At 34.1% G+C, this 14,384-nt stretch overlaps 1 protein-coding gene across 11 annotated transcripts in view; it reads left to right on the top strand.

Moving 5' to 3' along the window:
• Nucleotides 1-14,384, top strand: part of BTRC (beta-transducin repeat containing E3 ubiquitin protein ligase) — a 252,032-nt gene that overhangs the window by 139,293 nt on the left and 98,355 nt on the right. For 6 of the 11 annotated variants that reach the window (XR_001856019.3, XM_017678606.3, XM_017678621.3 and 3 more), the window contains one exon: nt 12,509-12,586. The exons of the other annotated variants lie outside the window; for them this stretch is intronic. Coding sequence is in view for 4 of the 6 variants with exons in the window: in XM_017678606.3 (XP_017534095.1) it covers nt 12,509-12,586 (78 nt within the window). In the remaining 2 variants the exon portion in view is untranslated. The remainder of the gene's footprint in view (nt 1-12,508; nt 12,587-14,384) is intronic. 11 annotated transcript variants of the gene reach the window in all.

Here is a 14,384-nt window from a genome sequence, read left to right as displayed (position 1 = left end):
GTATGTCTATCCAAATCCCCCTGCTGAATTTTTATTAATTTTACCATGCTTATTTATAGCTACTTTTTGCATTGTCATTGTATTTTAAATAATGATATAAACATATACAAGATACGCATTTTTTTTCAGTCTACTTCTGTCAAGAAAAACAATCTACAGTCATATATAAATGCCTCCTTTCTGAGCTTATTGGGATTTAAAAATATTAAGCAATATGTGGTTTGATGACTGCATTGAGATGTTAAGCAGAATAAAATATAAAAAGACTATTTGAAAGGGCAAGGTATGAAGTTTTTTTTATTTTGGGCATTTTTTTTTGGTATCATTAATATACAGTTACATGAGCAACATTGTGGTTACTAGATTACCCCCATTATCAAGTCCCCACCACATACACCATTACAGTCATCCATCAGCGTAGTTTTCATTTGTTTCTAAATCAAACATTTAGAGTCAAAAACCTTGGGATTTTAAGTAGACCACTTTGGTATGGAGCATATTCACATAATTAGAAACTCTTTTATATACTCATAGTCATTGCTAAGTTGATGTTCAAACCTTTGATTAAGAAGTCCCCAAGCTGAATGTTTGGACAGCTGTGTAATATCTCTTCTATTCACAATATACAGATAACTGGTTTTTAGCTTTTTTTTAAATTGGTTCCCATGTTTATTGATAGAAATTCGTCCTCCTATACTATTATTGTAATGGTGAAGTATTAAAATGTTGTATTATGGTATATTGTATAACTTAAAAAAGTCAGTAAAGCGGTGCTGCCCCTTGCCTTTGCCTTGTTGCTCTCAGGCACAGCTCAGCTCTTCCAGTCCTCTTATCAGAGTATCTCAGTGCTGAGTTGAGCTTGTTTATCTTAAAAGAGAAGGAGGCAGGCTTTTTAGGGAGTAAAGCTACATGTTCCTGTGTAACAGGCACCAATGCTGTTTGACTTGAAAAACATTTGATCTCTTACATTAACAGCCCATGTCACTGTAATAGAGACTACAGTCGGGCTGTTGTTCAGTTTTCTATTTTAGCTTTGAAATAACTGTTAGTGCTGCTCCCAAAATCTCCGTGTTTAAAATTGTATATTGGCTGCCCTCACCACCAGGACTCGTAAGTAAATAAGGTGGTCTGTGTGGCCAGAGGGAGCATATTTTGTTAGCTTTGTTTTAAATAAGAACCTTTCCTGTCTAAAGATGGTTTATATTTGATCCCTAACAGTGTGCTGCTTGACTTTGCTTGTGTAAATTTACAGATCTAACAATATCTTAAAGCTGTTTTTTGTTACTAATGTGTTCTCAGTAACTATGAATTGTGAACTTTCATATTTTTTTTCAAATAATGGAGCATTTAATTTTCTCAGGAAGCTTAACTTTTAATATCCTGTACAATTTTCCTAAGTACAGCAGTTTTATAGAGCAGTTGTTGAAAATGGGCAAGCAAGAATTTAAGGGATATGTTTGTTAGACTTAAATATTACTTAGCTTTATTTAAAAACATTCAGTTATGGGTAATTTCTGTACCAGGAATAGTTTGACTGTTGGAATCAGGTTGCAATATTTAACAAGCAAAATAATTTATAAAATGAGGTTGTTTTTCTTCCTTTTTTGAGAGTACTTCTTAAGTGATAGAATGGCAGCTTATATTATAGTAGTGGTGGAATGGCAGCTGACAGTTTTACTCTGTCCTTCCTTTCTCTTTCTATTTTCAAGAACCTAGTGTTTTCCTTTTCTATTTGTTTTCTGATACGATACAACACTATCAGGCCACCCAGCACTTTCTTTGAATTTAACTTAAAATAAATACATCAGCCAGTGCAAGCATAATTGGTTGAAAGGCATTCATCTATCTGGGGAGTTCTTCTAAATACTGAATGTGCCATGTGCTTTGACATAACATATCTGTAATATCTCTGAATACAGAAAGCACTTTCTACATTAGCTGTAGGTGTTAAAGCAGTAGTGTGTTTTAAGAATGTGTGCTCTGCAAATTCTGGCTTGTGAAGTAATGACAAGTGTTTGCCTGCATAGACAATATATTTTTCCCCCTGAGGTCCCCACACACCTAGTTTCCCTTAAGCTCATCATCTCTGTCAGGTTAATCAATAGGCACCGTATGGCAGAGGGTCAGTAATCAGTGTCATCGTGCCTTTAAATCGTGTTGAAAATTTGCTTAAAGCCTGGGCCAATTAACATCGAGATGATGAATGGATGGGAAGATGGGAAGAGCCTGACGCTCAGGGGCTTTGTGAGGAGGAGATGCTCAGCTGTTGAGCAGCAGACACCAGCGAATAAAATCAGCCATTCATGTGAGCTCAGTCCACCCACTCTTAATGATAATGTCAATCTAGCAAAATATATACACATTGGAGTTGTCATGAGTTCATAAATCAAAGGAGTTTGTCAAAGGCATTCAGATTAACGAGGCAGCAGCAATAACAAGTCAAATTTGCATAGAGAATTGCTTGAATCTCAGTAAATTATGATCCTGTTTTTCATTTGATTATTTGCTAATGTCTCAAGAGGGAGAATGATTATATTAGCATGCAAAATCTACTCCAGAAGTAGAAATCTGAAGTGTAGAAGACCAGCATACTATGACAATTAATCAGTTTCTGCATACTAGCATAAATGCACAAGGCCTAGAAATGAACTTCTTTTTTATTATTATTTCTCCTTGCTACTGATCCAAATGGTTCAGCTTGACAGAGACTTTATATTGCTTTAACAGTGTTCTGAATTGTGCCTGCAGGCAAGACATAGTTATGCAGCTATAACCAACCTATCCATCTGCCAACCAGATTGGAATTCTCCTATCCAAGGCTTCCATTAACCCCCACTGACAGCTCCAAACAGGATTAAGAATTTGGAAGCATAAAAAATAGTTGTTTTTTTTCAAGTACACAATCCCTTTTCATTTTGACAAAGGCTGCATCTGTAGTATTTCACAATGAGTGTGTCGGGCAGTGTAGCAGGGGGAAAACCTACTTGGTGTTTTTTTTTACTTCTGTCCTAGGGAGTAAGGCACTACTAATGGAAGTCTTGTGTGTTTGGTTGTCCTAGAGTGCCTCCCATTATGTGTTTCCTAGCACTATGCTTGGATTGGTGTATTACTAGAAAATATCACCTTTGAAAGCTTCAACTGGTGGACTTGTTGAAATTTAGCAGTATAGGGAGGCTTTGATGTGGTTGTGGCATGTTAGAGAAGCAATGTGCATGAAAACATGCCAGAGAATTGTATCTTATAAGGATACTTCATTCAGGTCCTCCCTAAACTGGTCCTTGATAGGATTCTTCAATAAGCTTCTGAACTTAAATGACCTAAGTTTTCCCCATTGTACCTTAGAAGGATTAATTAAAATTTATTTACACACAGACATGGAGTGTTTTATTTCTCACTTTTCATTGAAGAACTTGATTTTTATCCATGCAGCTAAAGTATCTTTTAACATAATTACCTTTTAACATTGTATGGACAAATAATTGTGCCTGTTTTTGTAAACTGCAAATCATATATATTTGGAAGCTATAATTAGCTCCAAGTCATATAATAAATTAATGGGAAAAATAGTAATTCAATTACTAATTTACCAGCCAAGCCCACTATATGATATTTGCAACTAGCTATTAGAAGTTGGTCTCAAAATTTTTGTCTTCATGTGAGTTGTCATTCTATATGATGATGAACAAATGATTCCATTTTTAAAATATGTCCAAAACAAGAGTTTTGATTCATCACAGTTTACCTGCTTTGCTAAAATGACATAATTTTCCTAGTTACAGAGAGTCCTTTGGATTCTCCCAGTGAAGAATGTGGCTTAGGTGGAAAATAAATGTTACTTTTAGTTTTGGAGCTGGTTATTTTATTTATTACAGATGTTTATTCACACAGGCTCAGGCTCTGTTTCACCATCCAACCTTGAGTAAGATGCTTACTCAAAAATTATTATAAATCATTATGAGTGGCTTGGCTTTTCATCACTGTGCAAATTAGTTTAGTTTTTCATTTGATTATATAATCAACTCTTGATTATCCATGTCATCAGGAGTTGTGTGTTCGAATAGATAACTGAAAACAGTAAATAAGCCACTTACTGGTCGTGGAGAATATTGCTCCAGCCATAAATCTGCTGTGTGCTACCATCAAAACCTCTCTCTGCTTCTTGTTTTGGGCACCAAAAAAACCTCTGAAAAGGTTTGAATGCTTTGCTCATCCACAGAAGAAGTTTTCCTTCTTAATCAAGGGTCAGCAAACTATCAGTAAAGGACCGGATAATAAACACTTGAGCCTTTGTGGGCCATATGCTCTCTGTTGTGACTACTCAGTGTGAAAGCAGCTATAGATAAAAAGTAAATCAAGGTTGCTAAGTTTCTGTAGAACTTTATTTGCAAAAACTTACTGACATTGTAAATGGTGAGATGGTAGGACTGACTGTAATTGGGCTATCACTTTAAGGGTTCTCTGCTGTTAAAACCATTTTTAAAGTTAGCTGGCCAGTGTGAGTGTTGGGTTTCAATTATTTATTAAGCCCTTATTATCTCTATAGTGTATAATATATTGTAAGGTAGAGGGAGCCACAAAGACTTTGCCCAATCTTACTGGGTAGTTAAGAGTAACATGCACCATTTATCTAATTAAGTGCCATATTGTGTAGACCAAGATCAGAATGTTAAGGAATTTCCAGTAGAGTAAGGTAGATTAGTTGTGTAGTTTCTTAGAGAAGATGACAGTTGAAAATCATTTTAGAATGGGTAGGACTTGAATAGATTAAATGATTTCTTGTGTTTATAATTGTTGATTGAATTAAACTAGAATTAAGGATCTTTCCAGACTGAAAACTTCAGGATCACATCACATGTTTGTGAGACTCTAAAGAGACTTGCCTAATCAAGGCAGAAAATGTATGTTGAGGGAAATAACTTGATATAATATAGCAGAAATTTCTGGAAGGTTTTGAAAACCAAACTAGAAGTTCATATTTCATTTCATAAAAACAAAGACCCACTTAAAGTTTTTGAGGGAAGATGACCACCATGACAGTAGTGGCATTTAAGAAAAATTAATCTGGCAATAGTGCTCAATCCAACAAACATTTCAAAACTCACATTTTGTTTCCAAGCTTTGTGCTGAGCCACTGGAAGATAAAGATGAAATAGAAACTGACCCTGCCCTGAAGGAATTTACCATTATATGTGGTTGGGGTATGTGGGGGTGTGGAAGCTTGTCCATATAGAGATATAACATAGATAGGTGCCAAAATAGAAATAAAGTGCTATAATTCAGAGTAATTAATTCTAACTGGGGGTAGGTAGGACAAGAGTTGGGGAGTAGGAGGGGATAAGCATAGGCTTTTCAGAGAAGTATCTTTTTTTTGTTTGAAGTATCGTTGATATACAATCTTATATTGGTTTTGAGTGTACAACACAGTGGTTCAACAGTTACCCATATTATGAAATCCTCACCCCCACTAGTGCAGTTACTATCTGCCAACGTAGGAAAATGTTACAAAATCATTGGCTATATTCTCCACGCAGTACTACTATACCTGTGACCAACCTACATTATGGTTGAGAATTTTTGTGCCCCTTTATCCCCCTCACCCTACCCACCCCAACTCCTGCCCCATGGTAACCATCAGTCCCTTCTCAGTGTCTTCTGAGTCTACTGCTGTATTGTTCATTTTGTTTAGCTTTGTTTTTCTATTCCACAAATAAGTGAAATCATATGGTATTTGTCTTTCTCTGCCCGGCTTATTTCACTGAGCATAATACCCTCTAGATCCATCCATGTTGTTGCAAATGGCAGAATTTCTTTTTTTTAATGGCTGAATAATAGTCCACTGTGTATATATACCACATCTTCTTTATCCATTCATCTATTTATAGACACCTAGATTGCTTTCATATCTTGATTATTGTAAATAATGCAGCGATAACCATAGGGGTGTATATATCTTTTCAAATCAGAGATTTTGTTTTTTTGGCATAAATTCCTACAAGGGCAGTTGCTGAGTCATATGGTGTTTCTATTTTAAGTTTTTTTTGAGGGACTTCTGTACTGCTTTCCATAGTGGCTACATCAATTTACATTCCCACCAACAGTGTAGGAGGGTTCCCATTTCTCCACATCCTCACCAACACTTGTTTCTCTTGTCTTTTGGATAGTGGCCATTCTAACTGGTGTAAGGTGATATCTCTTTGTGGTTTTGATTTACATTTCCCTGATGATTAGCGATGTGGAGCATCTTTTCATGTGCCTGTTGAAGGTATCATTTTAATTGACTGTTGAATGAAGATTTTAGTAGATGAAGAGATCAGGAAAGAAGTCTATTGCGCATTGAGGAATAGAATTAGTAGAAGCACAGGGATGAGAGACTGCTTTTCTTATTTTGGAAAATGATAAATAATTTCATGCAAATGGTGCAAAAGACTGATGAGAAAGAAGGTAGATTGGCCAGACAGTGGATATTATACTAAGAAGTTTGGACTTACCCTGTAGGTGACAGAGCTATAAAAGGTTTTAAGCCGGGGTGGGGGATGGTAACATCTTTTTAGAGTGATGATTCTGACATAGTATATAGAATAATTCATTATATACAGATTGAGGCAAGGAGGTCAGCCTTCTGAATTGTAGTCGCACTTGTAAGAGTTGTTGATGGTCTGGACTAGAGTAGAGGCAGTGGAGATGCAAAAATAGGGTTGGATCTCTTAAAATAGATGACTTGGAAAAATTGAAGATGTGAAACTGACTAGACATAGTCAAATTAAAAAAGAGGGAGTGAGTAAAAATTGACTCTGAGGATTTAAGTCTGGGATGAAAAGAAAATTTGGGAGGGAAAGAGCTGGCCTAGAATAGGGGAAAATGGTGAAAGAATGCTTTAAATTTGGATATATTGATTTTGAGACAGTTTACTTAGCTCTGTCATCTGAATACTTTTTTTGATGTGATTCTTTTTTCTTTTTTTATTCATCCTCAGCTTATTTTGTCCCTTCTAATTCTAAGCTAGTAAGTGCTGGGCTAAGAGATAAATATGTGAGTCAGTATAAAAGGTAAGTTATTTAGCATCTTTTTCAGAAATGTTTTAATATAATGTTACTACTTATAGAATATTGCTATTACAGGACTACAAACACATTCTGCAAATAATTTACTACAATGAAAAGTCCCATCTGAGTGTTGTGAATGAGTTGTCCTGAGCAGTCAGGTTTTTCTAGGTAGCTCAAGGTTAAATGGTAGAATATAACTTTTATTTATATTTGATGGAACTCTTCCCTCAAATTTTATTTTTCATTGATCTGACTTCTGTTTTTCCATTTCTTAACATATTTTCTTCTGGACTTCCATTTTATTTGTTAATTTTTATTTTGACATAATTTAAGATTTACAAAAAAGCTGAAAGGGTAGTACAAAGAATCCCCTTATACTTTTCACACAGATTCCCTATATATGTCAACATGTTACCACATCTGCTTTATCTCTGTTTATACATACTTATGTGCACTCACTTATTTTGTCTAAACCATTTGACAGAGACATAATGTCCTTTTACCCCTAAATGTTCATTATCTTTCATAAGAACAAGGACAGCTTTTAAATAACCATAGTACACATTATCAAAATCAAAAAATCGAATTTATTAACAAACTGTGGCACATCCATACAGTGACACTACTTGGCAATAAAAAGGAAAGAACTACTGATATATGAAACAACACAAATGAATCTCAAATATATTATGGTAAGTGGGACAAAGACAGATACAAAAAATTCCATTATATATATGATTCCATTTTATGACACTTTCAAAAAGACAACACTATTGAGAGAAATATATAAATCAGTCATCACTGGGGAAAAGGGTTGACCGTAAAGGGGGCAATATAACGTAGGTTTGAGAATGATGGACCCATTTTACACATTGATTGTCATGGTAGCTACACAGCTGTATGTTTTTGTCCAACCTCATAGAACTATACACCCAAAAAGTGTGAATTTTTCTATGTGTAAATTTTGGAAGTGGGGAAAGTAATCAGGAAATTAGCATTGCTACAATGTTATTAGCTCAACTACAGACCTTATTCAACTCTCTCCAATTGTTCCAATAATACCCTTTACACCATTATGCTGTAATAACCACTCAGTAGTCATCTGTCAAAATCAGTCAAAATAGAAGGTCAGAAGGAAGAAAATTGTGGATATGGGCTAGGTAATTACCACTCATTCTGTTAAGCTCAGATCTCTGTTTTTCACTATATAATTCAATATAGAGGAGTTTACCATCAATATTGTTTCAGCTCTCCAAAATATCTGGAAATTTCAGTTGTCACATCTCTTTAGTTTCCTTTAACATGAAACAGTTTCTTAGTATTTCTTTGTATTGCATGACCTTGACATTTTTTGTTAAGTACCGACTAGTATTTTATAGGATATCCCTTAATTTGGGTTAGTCTGTTGTTTTCTCATGATCAGATTGAGGTAAATGTATTTTTAGTGAGGTTACCTCAGAAGTACTGTGTTCTTTTCAGTACATGATATCAAGAGATACATGTTCAGGTGATATCTGCCAGATCTGTCTATTGTGAGGTTACAGTTTTTCCTTTTGTAATTATTAAGAATGTCATGAAGAAATATTTCAAACTTACATCACTACCCTGTTATTTCTCTAACTTTACCAGATAATTTGCATGTGATGAGTCTTGCTTGCATCCATTAGTTATTTTTAGATAGAACTTACTTTACATAATTTAGCTTGATGACCCAGAGCAGTTGTGAACATTGCTTACTGGGGTGCATCATAGACATAGATAAAGATACAGGTAATTACTGTACTGCTGAGCTCTCCTGGGTGCTGTTGGAGAGCATACAGGCTTTGAGAACCATGGAGGTGACCACTTAGGTATACATGGCTACTTCATTATTCCACACCACCCCAAGACTGTAGAGCTGTTCATCTCTTATTTCACTGGCTTTCTGTCTTTTTCACTATATATATATGCATAATATATATACATTGGATATAGTCATATATATTTTTGGTATGTATACACACATGGTATATACATGTGTACATATACATGTAGAGTACTGAACTCCTTGCTCCGGATATCTTGCTGTTTGATGTGTCTATTTTATGTAACAACAGAATTGAATTTTTTGTACTGATACAGTTTCTCAGGGTGGATAGTCCAAAGTAAGAAATGTTGAGTGTAACCTATCTAAAAAGAACTAGCTATAACAATGTTTTTCTCTTTTTCTGTTTGTTAAAAGTTATACGACAACATACATACATACATACATATATATATATATATTTATATATTTATCTCCTTTGCCTTGATAAGTTGGAGGAGAGGAGCTGCTACCTGCTCCCAGGTAGAAATTATCCTTCAGCTCCCTTCGTCTTTTCATACCTTAAACAGTCTCATAATACCCATTCAGTAGTTTCCCATCTAAATCAGATAAAATAGAGGGGCAGGAGGAAGAAAATTATAGATATGGGCTAGATAATTACCACCTGTGCTGTTGGTTCAGATCACAATTTTTCACTCTGTAATTTAGCATGAGGAGTTTACCATCAATTTCGTTTCATCCCAAGCACCTGTAGAGTAAAAATGTGATTTATAATGTCTTCAATATAAAAAAAACTTCCACCAAAAAGTAATTAGGCTCCCAAGTTTATTATAATGACTTTTTAACAGAATATAGTTAATTTTGAAATGTAGGACCTTACGTTGAATTATAAGGTTTAGATTATCTGAAATGGCATTTTATTTAAAGGAGAATGGAGCTTCATGGTCTGGGAATAGTTACTTACAAATTTTAAGTTTACAGTTGGATACTGGTTTAATTGAATATTGGCTTAACTTTATTATATAAGGCATTTAAAACATTGATCTATATCTTCTTTTTAAAAAAGGTTAAATACACAAATTGATTTTGTGGGCATAATGTCTACATTTCCCCTCTTTTGTCTGATTCTTTTATAATGGCATATACTACTACTTTCCTTATTTGTGATGCTTTATAGTCATTATACCTGTCTCATTTTTTGTAGATAGTCTTACATTCCCTTTTTTTCAGCCCCCCAAATGGGGAGAAAAAGCAGAACTCTGAAGTTACTGAGTTTCTGTACCTTGCTTGTAACATAGCATGTTTTTTCTTCTTATTCTCAATTTTAGGAACCTTTACCTTAAAGCACTTACCACAGAATGTAAAATATCAAGTTAAATCTCACAAGAGATTTCTGCCCAAAGGAATGCTTTAGGGTACTGGCCTGCCAAGTCAACTAGAGGTGATGCACAAGTCATACAGATGTTAACCACCAAAGTGCAAGGGCCTTAAAGTGACACAATTTATCTTTTAATATCTTTTAAAATATAATACTTGATAGAAACCAAAAATATATATAACTAATATCTAAGTTTATTAAAGCACAGGGATGAGCCTGTACTCCACTTATTATATCATACTTGCACGGAAATTTTCAGATAAACTCATATGTTAAAATAATTTCTGGATCTAAAAATAAAGTAACTCTCCAGTTAGAATGTGATGAATATATGTAATGCAATGAGTACATCAACTGCAAATTTTAACATTACAAATGTAATTGTGAAAAATAGAAGCCAAATAATATATATATGGATTTTCTGTTATTTTGCCTTGCAGATAGTGATTTACATGGGTGATTACCAGATCATTTTTCCTTTTCTGTGTGTGTGGTAAAATATAGGTAACATAAAATTTACTTTCTTAACCATTTTTTTTTTTTTTAACAGTCCAAGCAGGTTTATTGCTAAACTTTAGAGGGACCTCTCTGTTCTGGCCAGCAGAACAAAGAAGGCATCTCTTGTAGGCTAAGAGGCTTTTTTTTTTATATTGTCTTAACCATTTTTTTAAAGTGTACAGTTTGGTGGTATTAAATACATTCATAATGTTGTACAACTATCACCCCCATCAATCTCCATAACTCTTTTCATCTTGTAAAACTAAAACTTTACCCATTAAACAGTAACTCCCCTTTCCCCCTTTCTCCCAGTTCCAGGCAACCACCCTTCTACTTTCTGTCTCTAATTTTTACTACTCTAAGTGTCTCATGTAAGTGGAATCATACAGTATTTGTCTTTTGTGATTGGCCTATTTCACTTAACAGGTGTTCTCAAGGTTCACCTATGTTGTGTATGTCAGAATTTCCTTCCTTTTTAAGGCTGAATACTATTTCATTGTACATATATACCACATTTTGCTTATCCTTTCATCTGTCAATGGACACTTGGGTTGCTTCCACATTTTAGCTATTGTGGATAAGGCAATGAACACGGATATACAAATATTTTTTTGAGATTCTGTGTTTGATTCTTTTGGGAATATATACTTAGCACTGGAACTGTTAGATTGTATGTTAATCCTATTATTAATTTTTTGAGGAACCACTACCATACTTTTTCCCATAGCACCTGTACCATTTTACATTCCCACTAACAGTGCACAAAAGTTCCAATGTCTCAACATCCTCACCAGTACCTGTTACTTTCTGGGTTTTGTTTGTTTGTCTTTGATAATAATAGCCTTCCTAATGGATGTGAGGTGTTATTATCTCCTTGTAGTTCTGATTTACATTTCCAAAATGATTAGTGATGTTGAACATCTTGTTGCTTGCTTGTTGGCCATGTATTTATAGCCTCTGGAGAAGTATCTATGCAAGTCCTTTGCCCATTTTTGAATTGGGTTGTTTGTTTTTCTTGTTGAGTTTTACAACTTCTCTCTACATTCTGGATATTAATCCTTTATCAGATATATGATTTACAAATATTTTCTCCCCCTTTTTTTTTGCCTTTTTATTCTGTTGATATTTAGAACTCTGAGCTCACTTTCAATTGGATTGTTGTTTTTTTTCCCTCTTCTCAAGTGTTTAAAAATCCTATGGACATTTAAGGGTCTACGGCTGCTATTTGAGGAGACAGTGGCAAGAGTGGACTCTACTCCTAAACCACTGATTAAATATTGTTGTTTTGAGCAAAGTACTATATTATTTTTTATAAAAAAATCAAATCTGAGAAGAAGAGAACGAGAACTGTTTTTTTAGGATGTAGAGAACTTGTACCAACTTCACGTTTGCTACAGTTTAAAATTAATTACTTAAAAAAGAAAGTAATAATCATGGTTTAAGTTATCAGCTAAGTGTAGACTGGAGCTTTTTTGTGTCCAAGGTAAACTGCATTTTCAAAGAGCAATAAATGAATGACTTCTAATGAATATAATCTGCAGGGCAGTGCATAAATGTAGATGAAATACTTTCCACCTATATCACTACATACACTTATTTACATACATGGGCATATTTTTTCCTTTTTATAAGTGTATGTCTGTGCATATATAAATCTTCAAATGAATCAGTGCATAAATATAGACAGTATTCTAGCTTACAGAATGAGAAATGTAATTCAGTTTACTCACACAGACTAAGATTGAAGATAATGAGAACTGAATTAAAGCTCACTTTCTTTCACAGAATTCCTCAGAGAGAGAAGACTGTAATAATGGCGAACCCCCTAGGAAGATAATACCAGAGAAGAATTCACTTAGACAGGTATGAAATTCAGTCTGTCTTAAAAGAAAAAAAAAAACACAATCTACCAACAACAAAACAAAAGACAGGAAACCCTCAATTTGCCATTCATTAAGCACTGGAGTTTAAACTAAGAGTACTCTGAAGTTGATCTGGCTATAGCCATCAATTTCAATCAGGTAACATTGTTTTCCCAATCATTTAAAAAATATCCTAGATTTAAGAGTACAGGGCAGTCAATTGCTTAAGTGTAGTGAGAACAGAGTCAAAGTTTCTTGTTCAGTCAAAATGCTTCTTAAGTATGGTAGAATATTGACTTCTACGCCTTACTTTCCCATTAAGGTTCTTAATACATTTTTTAAAAAACCTAATAATCAAAAGATCTATCTGTTTATAGTTTGTTCCTTTCAGTCTGAATAATATTTGTTTGCTTTTTCTAAAAGTAAATGCCATTATGATGATAACTTTAAAAAAATTTTTACTCATTGATGTGCTCTTATCCCCCAAAGGTAACACATTTTACTTGGAAAATTCAATTCCATCATGTTCTCTTTTTAAAAATTTAAATGTCCAGAAATATTTGGTCAGAAAATTTGCTCTTCTCACTGCCTATATAGCAACCTTTAGCATCTTCGGTCTCCCATTGGCAACAAAAAAAAGTTCTTATAGTCTTGCCAGAGAATAGGTACATACCATCTATTCATTTTTAATATAAAATTGGATAAGATGAGCACTAGCAGTAGTAAAAATAATTTCTTGCATTATGGCATTATTCTAGTATAAAGAAGAAGAGATCTAATCTTTGTTGCATGCCCACCATGAACCTGATACTTAATTCATTTAATCCTCACAATAACACTGTAAAGTCACTAGGTAGTCACTGAAGAAAATGCAGGTTTAGAGAGATTAGATGACTTGTTTATTTGCTAGTCAGTGATTTGAAACCCAGATCTCAGTGTTGCTCATGCATTTCTACTGCTTCTTGACTCCAGTTTGTATACAGTGCTAATTTAGGGGAATAGTACTTGAAACTGTGACCACACTGGGTTTTTATTTACTATATGTTAAGGTGCTTTTTTTTTTTGGATGAATGTTTTCCTTTTTTTTTAATAATAAATAAATAAATAAATCAGTTCAGAATACTTTATTTAAAAAAAAACCCAAATGATCAGTCATTGATATTGTAAAGTTACTGCTTTCACTATTTGGAGATAAATACCTGATCTGTAAATTTAAATAGAACAATTTAAGTAAGATTAATTTAGAGGTGGAAACACTCTGCCCAGTATATGGAAACAACTGTCAGAAAACAATGACACAACAAAAAGTTTTGGCAACTTTATTTAAGCTAACAAACGAATTTTCACTCTGTAAAGTTATAAATTAATTTTAATAGGCTGATCCAGATGGTCCATTTGGAAAATGGATAGGCTGATCTGTTGAAAATTAAACTAAATTTATCTCTCTCATACTTCAAACTGAAGCAAGGGAAAGAACCGTGCCTATTAAGTCCAGCACATACAGATGGACCAGCAGGTCACACATGGGACTAATCTGATTCATTTTAAAAATAAATGCATACATTATTGAATCATTTTCTACTTGCAAGATCTGTTGTGTGCAGTATTTGAAAGAGATTTAACATGGTTTTTTCATTGCTTTTTAGCAGGCTTGCTTCACTTTTCCACTTTAACAACTGTTCTTGGTTTTGTTTTTGTTTTTCCTCCTAGTGCTCCAAAATGATTTTTCTAATATCTGTCATTCAGTGTTAGACCCAAGCTCTGGAGATTAATTAGGCCATGAGGCTTTCCCCCCTCCT

Source organism: Manis javanica, chromosome 7, assembly GCF_040802235.1.
Source record: "Manis javanica isolate MJ-LG chromosome 7, MJ_LKY, whole genome shotgun sequence".
In the NCBI taxonomy this organism is placed as follows: domain Eukaryota; kingdom Metazoa; phylum Chordata; class Mammalia; order Pholidota; family Manidae; genus Manis; species Manis javanica.
Note: the sequence above shows the minus strand (reverse complement) of the source record. Positions and strands in the feature narration are given on the sequence as shown.